This window comes from Lineus longissimus, chromosome 5, assembly GCF_910592395.1.
Source record: "Lineus longissimus chromosome 5, tnLinLong1.2, whole genome shotgun sequence".
NCBI lineage: Eukaryota > Metazoa > Nemertea > Pilidiophora > Heteronemertea > Lineidae > Lineus > Lineus longissimus.
In genome coordinates, this window is record NC_088312.1 from 15,358,489 (window position 1) to 15,374,021 (window position 15,533).

The window sequence follows — 15,533 nt, forward strand, 5'->3', positions numbered from 1 at the left end:
TCATACAAGTCAGACATATCGACCTTCCAAACCAGATTCACAGACAGCCGCTTAGGGGCCTTCCCCTCAGAACCGATTACATACCAACCCAGTGGGATGCGCTTGGCTATGGGCTCAAAATCCAATCCACGCCTGACCTCTTCCTCTGAGTGGAGATGACTGTACTGAACCCCCAATATTAGGTCGACTGGACCACCAGGGTGGGAGATGTTCAAATCCCTGAGATAAAAAAATGAATGCAAATATTCCATGTTCAAAGGTGGGACCTCAGATACTGTGCAATCCATCTCATGAGCCTCAACTAAGTGCTCCTCCCCTCCATCCAAATGGGAAATCCAGAACTTTAGTCTACGACTATCCTGCTGGCCCTGCTGTGACCCACCAACAACTTGAACTTCAATGGGCTCGTTCTTGCCCTGGAGGCGCAAACCTCTCGCAAAATCCCTCCGGATAATGTTGGTCGTTGACCCTGAATCAACCAAGACATTCCCCTACCTGATCCTACCATTCTCAGCCCTGAACAACACCCTAACTACAGGCAGGATACCATTTTTGTCAATAGCCGCTGTGGCAGAACCTGAAAAAGGAGCAGACTGGACAATCGGAGGTGGAGAGTCAACATGTAGCATCACATGATGCCACCTAGTGCATCCAGCTTTCCCACATTTCCTCTTCGACCTGCAGTCTTTAGATCGATGACCCCTGACTAGACATGAAAAACACAGATTATGTGTCTTGACAAGATTGTGACGTTCTGAGACTGAATTACTGACAAATGTGGGGCACTCAGGCACCTTGTGTCGCTCAGAGTAGATGTAACACTTATACTTGACAGCCTGCGCAGCAAAGGAGCGACTACCGGTACCTTGCTTTTCATACTTACTACCAGCAACACCCTTGTCAGTGGAGCGGAGATCCCCAAAGTCTGGGTCGCACTTTGCCCTGACTTTCTTGCGTAGGAAATCAGACAGATCGGTTATTGATTGCGGGCGTATAGGGTCACGCTCGCGAATGTGGGCCGCTGTGTCCTGCCACTTGTCAATGAGGTAATCAAGGAGACGCTGGACGATGCGGCGTAGAGTTGCAACGGCGTTCACATCAGCGAAGTACTGGAGGCGCTACAGACCTGCGATGACATTAATAACATCAATGGAGAAATCACGAAGTGCATCTCTAGAATTATCAATCTTTTTACCCCTTCAATTATCAATTCTATCAATAAAGGCACGAGCAACTACACTGCGGGCCCCAAATTGGTCCTTAAGTTGTTTCAACGCGGTTGCATACATCACACCTGCACATCCTAAACCAGCTATCAAACGTTCAGCATCACCAGAGAGATGCATTCTCAATTGCGCAAGACGGGCATTATCTTAGAGATGTGGTTTCTCATGAATGTGTAGTTTAAAGCTATCGATAAAGTCTACATAATCGATCGCTTTACCGCTGAACGATTTTATCTTTAATGTAGGAATGTCTCTACCCGCCTCTATGCGATAGAGGGCAGACGCTATAGTCAATTCACCACTGACACCACCGGGCAATACCGTCTCTTGAAACTCCACCAGCTCATCGATCCACCGGTCGAAGGTGGGCTCTGGATCCAACGCGACTCCGGCAGATAGTCGAACACCAGACCGAATCGAAGACGGGCTGGCAAGCGGTACACCAATGGACGGTGTACTTGACAGCGACAATGGACCAGCAGCAGTCATCACTGGGGACAAGCCGGGTGTCGGACCAAAACCAGGTGGCAACGCAGCAGGAACAGTCGGCAGCGAGGCGGAAAACAGCCCAGGAGGGGCCGTCGTGGCAGCAGCAGCAGTAGTACCGCTTGGCAGCGACACAGGAACCAGTCCAGCAGGGGGCGACGTGATGACAGCAGTGACTGGCGGCAATGACACAGGAACCAGTCCAGCAGAGGGCGACGTGGTGACAGCAGCACCGGATGCAGGCCCACTAGTAGAAGCTGTGGGGGAAGGTGGCCGAGCTTTGGCCAGCTTCGATTGATGGGCAGCGGCTTCATCAATAAAGTTGTAATACACCTCAATCAGTTCCGCCTCCCAATGAACAAATGCATCAGCATCCGTCGAATCTTCCTCCACCAGCGAAATCATATCAGTATTGATGTCACATGCCTGTCTAAAGTCCGCTGCAAGGGCATCCAGTTCTCGCTCAAGTCTCAGCAGCGAAATCGTGTCCTTATCGATGTTCTCTTTAAGGCGGTTGATAGCCCTCGCGCAACGGGCACGCAGTCCTTTGCGTTTGCTCTTTAAGTCTTCCATCGGCACCATGTCGATCTTCACCAGTGCAGAAGCAGGATTCAGAAAAGAATCGTGGAGACAGGGATGGAAAACTCAACAATTCGATTTCTAATCTTCTTTTAACACCATAACATGGGGTTTTCCGAAATAGTACAAACATGTGTCACAATCAGAAACAGTACATCACAACCATACTTGTAGTATACAAATGTCGTCAAATTTGTCTTTCCTACAACATGGTCTTACACGGAGAACTAAAACCTACATATTACTGTCACACAGATCATTGAAAGCAGTCCTGAATATTCTCACAACTTAGTACATGACATAATGATATTGGTACTGTAAAATCGCTGGGAGACGTTGCTCCTCTACACAGAGTGCATGCTCAATGCATAGATGTACGCATCGCACGAGGCGCGCACTCATCGAAACTTCTGGTGAAGCATTCAAGACAACGGACAATCAAACCTTGATTCTGATGTACACCTTTAACTATTCTGAATGACAGTGGGCTAGGGGTTTCTATACATATTTTGCTTTTACCTGAACCTTGAAACCTCCCGATTCAAACCATAAAGAGTTACAAAAAACCACAAAAAAGAGGGACGAAGTCCGCGAAGACCTTCCCTGACAAATCGAAATGGCTGAAGCGCATGTTACGTCATCGCAACTCACGGACGCGGGGTTGTCTCAGCGCGCGCGCACAAGTTAAAGTTAGCGAGGGAACATGTCAAAGGTGACGATAGGCAAATAACTGGGAAAATAGGCGCAATATTCAAAACAATCATGTTGCAAAGGCACTTATGAAAATACAAAATCTGAAGTAGGAATATGTTCACTAAACCTAGATCATGAACTGTATGAAATAATGTTGAATTATTTGAAGAATTACAGGATATACACCACTTTGAAATTTAGCCGAAAACTGTTACAAAACTACCTATTGCTCAGTGTATTTTTTAATTCTCAAATTGGGGGAGGGGGGATTAGGAAATCGGCACCAACGATGGTCTCTCGTTTCATGCTGTGGGCTATAACTGAAACAATTTTCAATAAAAAAATTTGATATGAAAGGTCCGAACAATGAACAAACATTAATTCAGGAGGTAATTTTTTTTTAAAGTACTCATTTGTATTTTTCTTAAAAAGTATGCTCAGCAATCCTAAAAATTTTTTCCCTGTAAAGAACCAGTACTCTTCCATTACCCATAAAAATATGGGATTCATAGCTTTGTAATCAGGAACGTTATTAATTATCATTTAGGGGTTATTCACACAGGTCCAGAAATGACGAAAATCTTGTTTTTGGAAGAATTTTTTTCTCACTCATTTAAATTGGTAAAATGCAAAATCCGAAACGATAGTCCATAATGGGGACCGACGAACTAAATATCAAGACCACAAAAAACGAATACCTTTTGTTTCCATCGAGAACAGTCAACATCGACTTTTTGACAATTTTACTGAAACTTACGAGATTGATACAAGTTATTGAAAGTCATGTAGATTTCTTAAAACATGACCAATCGATGTAATTCGACTTTTGTGATGAAGGGTACTATCTCTTCAAGTTGTTAGAATTCTTTTGTAAAATTTCTTTAATGTTATTTAATGGCCGGTTACCACAGAAACCAATAAATAGTGTTATACAGCAACAACAGTTAATTTGGGGCTTTAAAAAAATCCTGTTGCCTCTATTCACATGATTTTACCCAAAGTATGGAGACTGTTGCTGTGATGGATCCAAAAATTGTTTCATGTTGTTCCGATTTATTTTCTATAGACTTATATTGGCATTTATGAACGCCAAAATAGGGGTAAAGTCAGCAGAGTGTTTACAATTTGATATTGTAAAAACTTATTCAATAGCCTACACAGTACCTCATGAGAGTAACTGGTAGATTAAATCTTGCAGAAAAGAATGCATTTTGTCGCGTTGAGTTAAGACTTATATTGCCAAAGTTATTGCAGTTTTTGTAACCCTAACCCTAACCCTAACCCTAACCCATTACTTTAACTGGGAAAACTAAGTCCAACCACTATAGTGACGTCTTATAGGTAGGGTATTTCCCGAGGAACCCCAGCTGTTCCAAGTAACGTCTGCCTCCTACCGGTTCGGGAGATCGAACTTGAAGATTTATCCCCCCCCCCCCATCCCCCGGGATGCATATAGAGTATATGTTGGCGCAAAATCCCCTTATTTTCAAGAGTGTAAGTTAGACAAAGAGACCTGCTAGATTCCCACACCCACTGTGGGCTCAAACCAGGGACCTCTTGACCACTAGCAAATTGTCTGAGCAACCAGTCCACATGAGCAAACCAATAGTGTGAAAAATAAGATTGATTCCAGCCATCACATACATGTTACCAAAAATAATCTGTTCCCTCTGATCCGCATCCGTAGAATTCCATTCCAATGTATTAGATGCCATACCAGACATGGCATGTGACGTAATAGGGTGTAACCCCCCCCCCCCCCCCCCTTGTCAAGTAGGCCCTTCTGAATCGATCTTAATGATGGAGTCGCCACAAGTCCGTATTTCGAAAATTGTAACGTTTTTTTCATAATTTGTTTTCAAAAGACCCTATCCTCGACCTGATACCTATCCTGATCTCGATCCCGGAAACGGGATAGCTGAATCTTCAATTGTCAGCTGGTCACGGCACCAATTTGAAGATTCGAAGATAAATAGATGAGGCAGACCGTTTTGGGAACTGATTACCCACAGTGGGACTTGAAAAACTAGACAGATTCCGAGATGCGTATATATATATGTATATACACGTACACGTTCACCATCAGTTAGGTGTTCTTACATTTTTTACCGAGCTAAGTGCCTTTTGTTGTTAGCCAGCTTAAGCGTACCAACAGTGTATATGTGGGTGTAGATTACCCCAAAGGACGAATGAATGCATTGTATTGCAGTATCTACACCGGTTTTCATATTCGTGTTTTCAACGATAAGGTGGACTTTTGTCCATAACTTTTTAGTGAGTTGCGTGTCCTCTGATGGCCTTGACATCAAGTCCCCCTAATTAATTGGGTCATTTTGTATATGTCCCCCTATAACATCGTTAGTTACTGTAAAGGTTTGATATTTTCCTAATACTTCCTAACATAGTGCACTGGATCATTCAACTGGGTAAGGTGCCATAAAGACCTCGCCCAGTCGCCGAAGTTGGTCTTTTGGATATAAAGTTTTCATCCAATTTGAAGGTTTCTATAGAGAAATGTCATTTTTTGACTGAACGTCGTTTTTAAACATGGTTTAAATATTGAACAGACATTTGGTGCCAAACAGGTTCTCTCCAACACTGGGTTCAGCGCGGTGGCAAGGTGGTTAACAATTTAATTTTGGTTATAGCTTCATGACGACAGTGTAATAATTCGGGCATACAAAAATGCGGTATGCGGTAATAATTGGCAACGGGTACGGTGATATCGCATATGACAACTAGACTTATTCAGGAAAATGGTTTACTCCAAAATATTCATACTTCTTCAATTGGATCGCTATAGGCCTATGGGAACCATTTACAAAACGTGTACCATCAATGATTAGAGAAGTAAAAAATCAAAGCCCCTGTGTATACCAGTAAATTGGTTTAGGGGGACAGTAAGCCTATAGGCCTCCCCGATTATGGGGACCACAATCGAGTTATGGGGACAAATCAATTACCATATATGTAGATCAAGACGTTAACGAAAATATGTCTGATGTGAAAGACAACCGATTTGAATAATGCCTAATTTATTACAGCCCACCCTCACTTGTCGGGATATCAAATAAAATGAAAATGAAAAGTTATTTGATATTTGAAAAGGATTTTTCCAGTGGGTTGACCTAAGATATCCGTTTCACCCAAACAGAACAAATACATAGTGTTCGAGATTGAAATCCGTGCGGTTTCCAACGATATGAATGGGCAGTCCTGTTCCAAAATATAACGGCAAGGACTTTGTTTTTCCGATAGGTGTCTCTTATATCTCGCTTTATATAGTTACAACTGCGGCTTTTCGTCACTTTATCGTGCCTTTAAGAATTGGGTTCCTATGGTAGACTTACTCTGTCCAACATTTGCCCACACATCGCTCAGCTCCGGACTATTCTGAACTTGCCGCGAAAATGCCGAGGAAGGTCACATGACGGACAAAAATAGATTCATATGAGAAACTTGCATAAATTAACAAACCCCTCGCTTGGTATTTCGAATTATTGTGAACTCGCTGTTCCGCTCTTCATGCTCTTGTCTCAGAGGCTACACATTGCCTTTCTTCATCACTTTCGTGTGTTTATCGAGGGTTACCTTGCTGTGTTATCACCAAACATGAATAATGGTACAGTGTCGAAAAAGATAGGTAAAAAACGTACAGTAGGAACTGCTACGGACTCGCAGGATCAGCCGACGGATGATTCGGGACCTCCGTCTTCTCCGATATCGTGTTCACAAAAAAGCGTGGAGGATGAAACCACTGCAACGAGTTCGAGTTCTTCACAAGATTGCGAAGTTGAAGTATTCGGTGCGAGAAAGAAGAAAATAAGTCCAATAAAACTGCCAGCATCGGCCAGATCATGGAAGGATGATACTTGGTGGGCTGATGGGGACGTGCTTATGGGGTCTCCTCTGGAGGTATTGCGCATAAAATACGATAGTGAATTCATTGACAATGGCGCTGACGACGAGCATGACTATATGAGGATATTCGAAATGGCCAATGTGAAGATCGACCAAGACCTGGAAGAAAAAATTAACAAAAAGCAGGAAGAAATGACTAAATGGTTACCCGAGAAGTTCAACATCGAAAATCTGGACTTCGAAGACACAGAAATATTGAAATTAAGCATGAGCTTCCTAATATATATAATGGATAAAAAAAAAAACGCCTGTAAACGCCGAGGTTGGAGGTTAGTGTGCTGCGGGCTTTAGGCTTTTTCAGAATTTTTTGAGTGAAAGTCAGTCTTTTCTTATAACATTGAAGAAACATCCCAAAATTTAGAAGAAAGCTGCAGAAAAATCACAGAAAGAAAATTAAAAGTGACCATCGTGGGATTTGAACCCGAGACGTCATGGTCTGAGACCAATGCTGTATTCACTGGGCCACAGCGCCCTTTTTGATAGTAATTGGCCTAAACTCGATCTTACGAGTGGACCTTTCGTTAATGTTATACTTCAAAAGCATATTCACCCAGGGTACTAAAAAGCCATTGATAGCTTCAAAGATGCATGCACTGTCACTGTGGCCTTAGTGTAAACTCTAAGCTGTGACTCGGCGCAGTTGTCTGAGTTGAGAGAAAAAAACATTTTGGGAATCGCAGAAGAATGCTGTACCTTTAGCATTCTGACCTACATGTCATGCATGTAGTAGGGATACGGCTCCCGTACCTCTAGACAGTGCGTTTTCAGAAGTAAATGAGTGACAGTCACTGACACCATCCTTTTGGACTGCTGTACATACATTGAAATAGTCAATGCACTACTAGTACTAGTACGTTGAATTTGGACACTTTCCGCTCTACAGTTTATTTCTAAACCAACTGAATAAAAGGTTGAGGGTTTTTTTTGTGCATCTACTAATGGGCCAAAAATGAATGAGAAATGGCGAGAAACAAAATGTGCCCTATCCAGGGGATCACGCTAATGGCCATCAGCCAGGTCAACGGGCTTCGCTGACAAGTCATGCAAGTGTACACTTTATTTTCAAGCCAGTACATGAATACACGGGAGTTCTGCGCTTCATAATTCATTTTATTTTCTAAAATTCTTTTTCAGCAACATGGATCAACAAGGGTACTGGATATATCATGGATGTATGGCATTCCTTAAAAGATTGAAAAGTATCTTTGAAATGTGTTTAGCCCAACCACCTGCAAAACCTGATGAACAGACCTTCACTTGGCTTTTCTGTACATTTACACAGATGCTATCAATTGATTTGCCGTAAGTTTTTAGCTCAGCTGACAAAGTCAGCGGAGCTAGTCAAATAGCTATTCAATTGGTGTCCGTCCTTCCTTCCATCAATCCTGTCATCCTTCCATCTAGCCATCTGTAGACAAAGTTGGGCATTTTGTAATCATACAACCGAGGCACTTCAAATCTAGTCTTGCTTATAATCACCGCAGAAAATGTTGCTTACGGAAAAAAATTCGGCGATTCGACTCAAATTCAGCTCCCCAGGGGGCAAAATGCGTAAATGAAAGAACAATTTTTTGATGCTCTATTCCAGCAGATAAAAGCTTGAAGTAAAGTTGAAAAGGTCTTCATGATACAGAAGTTTTGATATAAAATAGATTAGTGTCGATTTATATCACCAGTTGGCGGTAGTGAGCAAAACTGTTGTTTGACCCCGGATGACCCCGCTTTAAATTTCCCGCCGAGGTTACCTGGAGAACTATCATCAAGAAAATGGCGGCGACCTTTTTATTTCTACCGGAGCGATGATTTGTAAGTGACAAATTTTCTTATTTAAGCCTTTACAGAAATGTATTTTGGTACGAAACTTCACACGTTTATAGAAAAGATCAACGAGAATGTCTTCAAATGCCCTCATAACGATGAGTTCAACGGAATTTGGTCAAAACAAACTTCGAATGGAGTCAACTTTCTTTGCGAAATTGAAGCGACGACCTCATTATGGTCTCCACACTCTCAGTGGAGACCATCTTGATATCACTAGGTAGGTAGGTTCTGTTTCTTGTTCTTCTTCCACAAAACATTTATGGAGCTTGTCCAGCCAAACTGCTGAATAGATCAAGGATCAATCACTCCAATCCCATTGAAGGAAATTCGATGCATGGAATATCACAAAAAGATTTTCAATATTCTCATTATTTCCATGACTTTGAAGCATTTTTTGCTGAGGTTCGTCTGATCGTCTTCTCCCAACATGCCGAAGCCGCGATTCAATCTGACATGCACAGAGGCGAGATTCTGACACATTTGCATAAGCTCCGCCCCACCATAATGACGTCATTCTTCTCATGGCCGAACCGATCCACATGGAGTTGGTCGAGCGAAGAACGCGTTAGCAGTTTAGTGACTGTTGAATGTAGAAATCAAGGGTAGGGAGCCAAAGTAATAGCCTTAAATGCTTATCGATAATCCATCCTGCCCATCTAAAATAGTTTGGGTGCTGTTTGAATGATTATTGAGCGTGTTATTTTGAGAAAGAGCGAGCGTCCGGAAATAGATCATGCGTGAATCGGCATGCAGATAGGCGAAATTTCCTCGCTATTCTTTTCCCCGTTGTTTGGAAACTCTACGCCAACTACTTCAACTTTCACTAGTACTCCATCTATAACTGCACCTAGGCCTCCTGGCCCTAGCCCATCACGACACATACCCAGCTCTTATTCCCAAAACCAAAGTGTGGCTTCATATGAAGCAAAATCACCATCCATTGCACAGTTTTCCCTATGTGGGGACCATCAAATTTGCTGTAAAGCAAATTTCTCAATTCTAGTTATTTATCGTAATTTATGCAGATCTGAGTCCAGCTGATGGGTGATGTTCTGATTTGTGTTCAAACTATTGGAAACTTCGGAAATTAGTTCTATTAATTCTACTATTCTGCAGGAGTATATTATAGCCATTGATGTTGACAGCTAAAAGCACGAAAACTTTGTTGTTGATCGTCGGGGCGGATTGATATGTGGTTGTGCGTCCAAGGCGATTAGGTCATTCAGTTAGTTTGAGAAAGTTCATGATCATAAAGATGCGTGTTGTGTTATCATAACCGGAAAATAAGTTGAAGTTATTATTAGTACTACGATTCTTACATGAGTAAAAAGTAGACGTTTTAAAAGCAACACAATAATGTTACTCCCGTAAAAAACTGTCAATTCTCCTTACCACAGAAGCCAAGCCATTGCTGTTATAGTGTTAAGTTATGCAGGGGCTTAATCAATTACCTGCACTCCCTGTGGGGTGAATAACATTACCTTTTGAACAGCTGGCTGTAGGGGGATGATTGGAACAGCCGGTATACTTGCTGACCTGCTGAACCCAGTTTATGTTATTTTCAATCCATGATTGCAGGTCACCTGATTTTCGAGATTTCGCGGGAAATGAAATTGTAAACAAACGCATGTGTGCAGTTCAAATGTATTGTAAACAAAAATGTATTTTTGGTACTTTTGGTTGCTGGACTTGGGTTTTCCCGCAGTTAGGAGCTGGGGTCAAATTGGTGGTCTATTGTGCTGTTTTAGTCAGAGGTAGCCCTTGATTATGAAGGGATTTTCAAATTAAGGTGACCATGGTCTTTTTATGTGCTCAGCTCACCACAGCTTTCAATACTTGATGTATCTGAAGAGGCGCGCGGAACTACCAAGGAGCTGCTCACGGTGCTGAACTTCTAGCTTGCCTGTCGACTAAGTGGCTTTTTGGCCGAGACATTGCTACATGTTGGAGGAGCACGCATTTTAAACTTATAGTAGTGATAGTACAGTTGGTTCGAGCCATTTGGAAGCCGACATGTGAAAGCCTATCTGGGTTCTCCTTCTCCGTATAAAAAGGGGCATATTGCTGACTAAGGAACAAGGCATATTGACATTGCCTCATCATCTCTATGGGACCAATTGATATACTTTTATATGCACGCATACATCGTGCCATTTCAGGGTCCGAGTCTGTGGACAATTGGTTTGATTAATTTGTCTCTTCGATATTGCTCCTTTATTGCATTAGATTTTCATCGCAATTCAATCTATTCAAAATATAGCCAATTTGAACCTGTCTGCGCCAAGGATAGATTGGTTCTAGATCGACTCACTATGACTAGGAATACGCAGTAGAGCACAATGTCATGAACAACGACCCTTTGTATTGTAAATTCCAATCACCTGCAGGACAGGTCAATTTCTCTCAATAAAATTAATTTTGTTGACTCCTGTAATCTCTACCTTATTAAAAAAAAAGACAGTGGTGTTAGTCCCAAACTGGTCATTTCTATTTATTTTGACCTCTGTTAAATCAGGATACCTCTCAATTACAGACATCATTTTGTATCCTTGTGCTGTACAACCCAGCCTGGACATACCACAGTTGTCCATGGAGAAGTCTCATCCTCTCTGACACTTCTTTTCTGTAAAGCTACCGATACAACATACTGAACTAGGGATATCTTCCGTTGCCTCCTGTAATATTTACATACCATGGCTGATTTAATTAGTTCAATCATATTTCATCCAGCTGGCAGCTCTGCATTGGAAATTTTAGTGGTATAACGTATTCTCTTGACCTTCAAACAGTAGTATAAAGCCGATATTTACTACTATCTACTTTATACCCTCAGTCCTATGTTATTAGGTCATCCAGCTGAGCGCCAGGCCCTTGGGCCTCTTGTTCTTTTTGTACCAGATGAGTACATACACTTCTGTTGCTGCAGTCAAATAAAACAGCAGTCATAAGTCATTCTATAAGGACCAAACTTTAATCCAGGAAAATAGCTGTTTACCTGTGTATTGTAAGGGACATTCCCCTGATTGTCAGTCTGCCAAATTTTTGTAGAATGATATTTTTATCAACTTTTTTTGGCTGATCTGTCTGTGAAAAAGATGATTCTGCGTGATTATATTTCTGCTAGGTTACTCATTTACTGTAGTCTTACACTAAAGTAGCGACACAGGCAAGACAACAATGGATACAATGACAATACATGTAGCGTAACATAAAAGAGGACACAAGTCCCTGGTCTACTTGACTATGCATGAAAAATTCCCTACAGCTTTAGAACAGTGTCATGAATGTTATATTATTTGGAGCCTCATCAATCATCAGTGGACTAATATGTCGAGCAGCTAATGAGGCAAATGGCCGAGCAGGGGGTGGGACTGGAGGGGGTGTCCCCACTTGTGTTTGAAAAAAAAGTCTGAATGCCTTAGATAGATGCTATTTCCCAACACTTGAATTGTAGCACTACGGCCTTCTGTAGTTGACATCGTTCACCAAGATGCTGGGGGCCAAAAAACTAACCAATGTTAACCAAACTCCCTTGACTTTTGATTGCAGTTTCGCACAAATCGTTTTGTATGTGATGTAGAAGACGTATTTGCTATTATTTCAGTTCCGGCGGATGTATGCCCCGTTCCTTGAGGGTGTGTGGTAATGATGTGAAATCTATCCCTGATTTGCGTATGCTGAAATTTGAAGACATGAAACTGAAGGGATGTTATGATATCTCTGTTGTCACTGTTGGTGAGGTGAGAAAAAAAGAAAAGTCTATTTCATCATTGGTCACTTGTCAGAAACTGGTCACAAAAAGTGTCACATGTCACACTTTTGTCCATGACAACAATGAACTTCCTCTTCATGAATTTACCATCTTGACCTCTGCAGCTTATTTATTTTCAAAGATATTGGATCACAAGGAAAATGCATTAAACTAGGTAGACGCCCCCCCCCCCCAAAAAGCTCATTGGCAGAGATATGTGTTTTAACTTTTTGCAGATGCTACCTCAGACATAGAAAAAGTCTCATACTATCATGAAAATTTCTGAATAAATATCTGTAACAAAGCTAAGGTGGTACAAATATACCCCCAGTACAATTAGGCTACAGTACTGTCGGCTGTTTTCTACACTGAATGGGGCTATAATTGTACCACTTTACCTTACCAACAAAATTCTAAAATTCCCTTTATGCAACAAAACATTAAGAATAAATGATGAATAAATTTATGACGTCAGAAATAGCAACAATGAAGGTGTTGCAAAAGAGAAACGTATTTCAACAATGTAGGGTCCTGACCAAATGAGAAAATTTCTCGTGCAGTCTGGATATCGAAGATATCATCTGGCAAGACTCAACTGACAATTCTAGTTTTCGTTGAAGATAATCTGTTCATTTTTCCTCTAATTTATATTCAGGTGAAAAAACGCACTGTGAGTGTAGTGAAAGATCAGGAAGAACAATCTGATGCAGCAGGAGATAACTTGATAAAGCGACGTCGTCTTGACAAACTGAAAAACACATTTTCAAGTGATCTTCGTGGACAGCATGCTGCCGAGTTATTAGTTGAGCTTCCATTTTCAGCTGTGAAAGGTTATAACAACGACAACCTTATCTTTGGTTTGGTCATCCAGGCAACAAAGGTAAATATTTTTTGCAAAACCAGCCTGTGACTATATGATATGATATGGTGTTCTGAGGCGTTGTGCATCATCCGTTATATAACCACCAGAACTATTGTCCTGAATCCTTCTACACTCATAAAAAAATTAATGGACAGTAGTATTTTTTGTGCTCTCTGGTCATTAATCTTGCATAGTTTAAGACTGTAACCTTCTAACTTTAGAGTAACTGCCCCAGAGAAGGACAGTACATGTATTTGGAAAAATGAGAAATGGATCTCTCACAAAAGAACCTGATTTTTTTGTACCATAACCTCAGTGCTCCCTAGATGGCAAACAGTTGATGTTTAAAACCAATCCGCACGCCCCTTCTTAAGTATTAAAGCTGAACTGCATAACGACGCCCATAGTGCTGGTCGCGAGAATTAATGCTATTGCTCATGCCTAAAAGACACGTCTAAAGTCGTTCAGATCATCACAGAGGCCAACGCCCATTCTTGCTTGATTTCACTAACCTTTAGACTCCGGGACAATAGGGTAGGTGCAGGTGTCGATTAAATGTTTTTTTCTTCCTATTTTATAGGTCAGTCTTACTTGTCTAAAGATGAAGAAACAGCACCTGCAAGAGCTGCTTGAGGAGACAAGTGAAGTAAGTCCTTCACACGAGGCGAACATTTTTTACACTAGACCGTATGATATGTTATGTGCAGAGGATCGAAAGCACTTGGTTTACATTTTGACAACTTTGGCTAAGCTTGCTGGTCATATATGAATACTGTAATCAAGCCCTCTTCGTATGCACATTCCTGTTTGTCCCTGCTCATGTGACTATCTTAAAAACAACTGGACTGATTAGCGAACAGCCAGTGGGTCAAGATCAATTAATGCATTTACCCACATCACTGCAATAATTCGAGTGTTCAAACACAGACTGTAAGTTGTGTTCCAACATATATGGGTAGAAAGATTTATAGAATTTATATGGGTATCAAGTTGATGCATTGGCATTCCTGCCGTATTTCTGACAATACTATAGGCAGGAAAGTTTTTCACGCTTTTTTGAAAAACCTGAATGCGTTTTAACATGTTAAACCAATTTCTTCTCTCGTTGATAATGCAGAATTTTATCTGCATTTTAACATGTTAAACCAATTTCTTCTCTCGTTTTATGGGGTTTTAATATGAGACCTTAATATCCGGCAATTTTTTTAAACCCAGTTATGTGGCATATATACATATGCACTAGTAACGTCCACAGTGCGTATATGCCTCGGAGTTATGTAAGTGTCAAATATACCACGTTTTGGACACTACCTATTTCACTGGCTGCTCTTCGAGACAGTGAATTGTGTAAGCCTACCTCTAAATACATTTCATTGTTTACAAAATAGAAAAACATCACCTTCTCAAGGCGCTGTAATTGTTGGGTGTCACCTACCACTTTTATTGATTAATCTGTAAAAATATTGTACATGAATTTGTATTCTGCACCATTTTCTCCTGTTAAATGTCTTCTTGTCTTATCTGTCTGCACTGTATTTTCAACCGATATAAATGTATGTATAGGTCCAATAAACTTAATTTGAATTATGAATTTTTGGTTGAGAACCGGAACCTAATGAGGAAATGCTATCTGTGACAAATCACCGCGAGCAGCAAATATGTTTAGGCCTAAACATAATTGCGCCAACCTGGCTCTTGCTGATCATCTTCCTTGTTGGCTCACCGTAGGGGAGTCTATACAACACCGCAGTGTCCGTCGTCCGTCGTCGTTGTCCGTCGTATCCTAGTTCAAAAACAGTGGCACGTTTTTTAACCACTAGGCCTATGAACTTAAAACTTTGTACACATGACCCCCTAGGTCAGATGACCCGTGACACTAAATTTCTGTCCGATCTGATTCTCTACTTGGCCACCAGGGGGCCAAATGTGGATATCTAAAAAGTGTGATATCTCGCTTATTAGTGACTTGTTTTCGATAAAACTTTTGTGGTAGGTACTCATAGCAAGGATACATCATATATCTTACGGGTTTTTAATTTGATCTATTTTTCAAGGTCGCAGAGGTCAAATGGCGTGAATTGGCCGTTTGAGTGTAACTATGGCACGTTTCTCAATCACCAAAGCTATGAGCTTGAAACTTGGTACATATAACCCCCTATATCAGATAACCTCTGGTGCTGAATTTCAGCCTGAT

General features: G+C 41.3%; 1 protein-coding gene across 1 annotated transcript; it reads left to right on the forward strand.

Moving 5' to 3' along the window:
* Window positions 1-6,496: 6,496 nt before the first annotated feature.
* LOC135488302 (uncharacterized) lies at window positions 6,497-15,211 on the forward strand. The gene is made up of 5 exons (XM_064772852.1): window positions 6,497-7,174; window positions 8,040-8,207; window positions 12,331-12,466; window positions 13,133-13,357; window positions 13,920-15,211. The coding sequence occupies exons 1-5, from the start codon at window positions 6,510-6,512 to the stop codon at window positions 14,106-14,108; spliced, it is 1,383 nt and encodes a 460-aa protein (XP_064628922.1). The 5' UTR covers window positions 6,497-6,509; the 3' UTR covers window positions 14,109-15,211.
* Window positions 15,212-15,533: the final 322 nt, after the last annotated feature.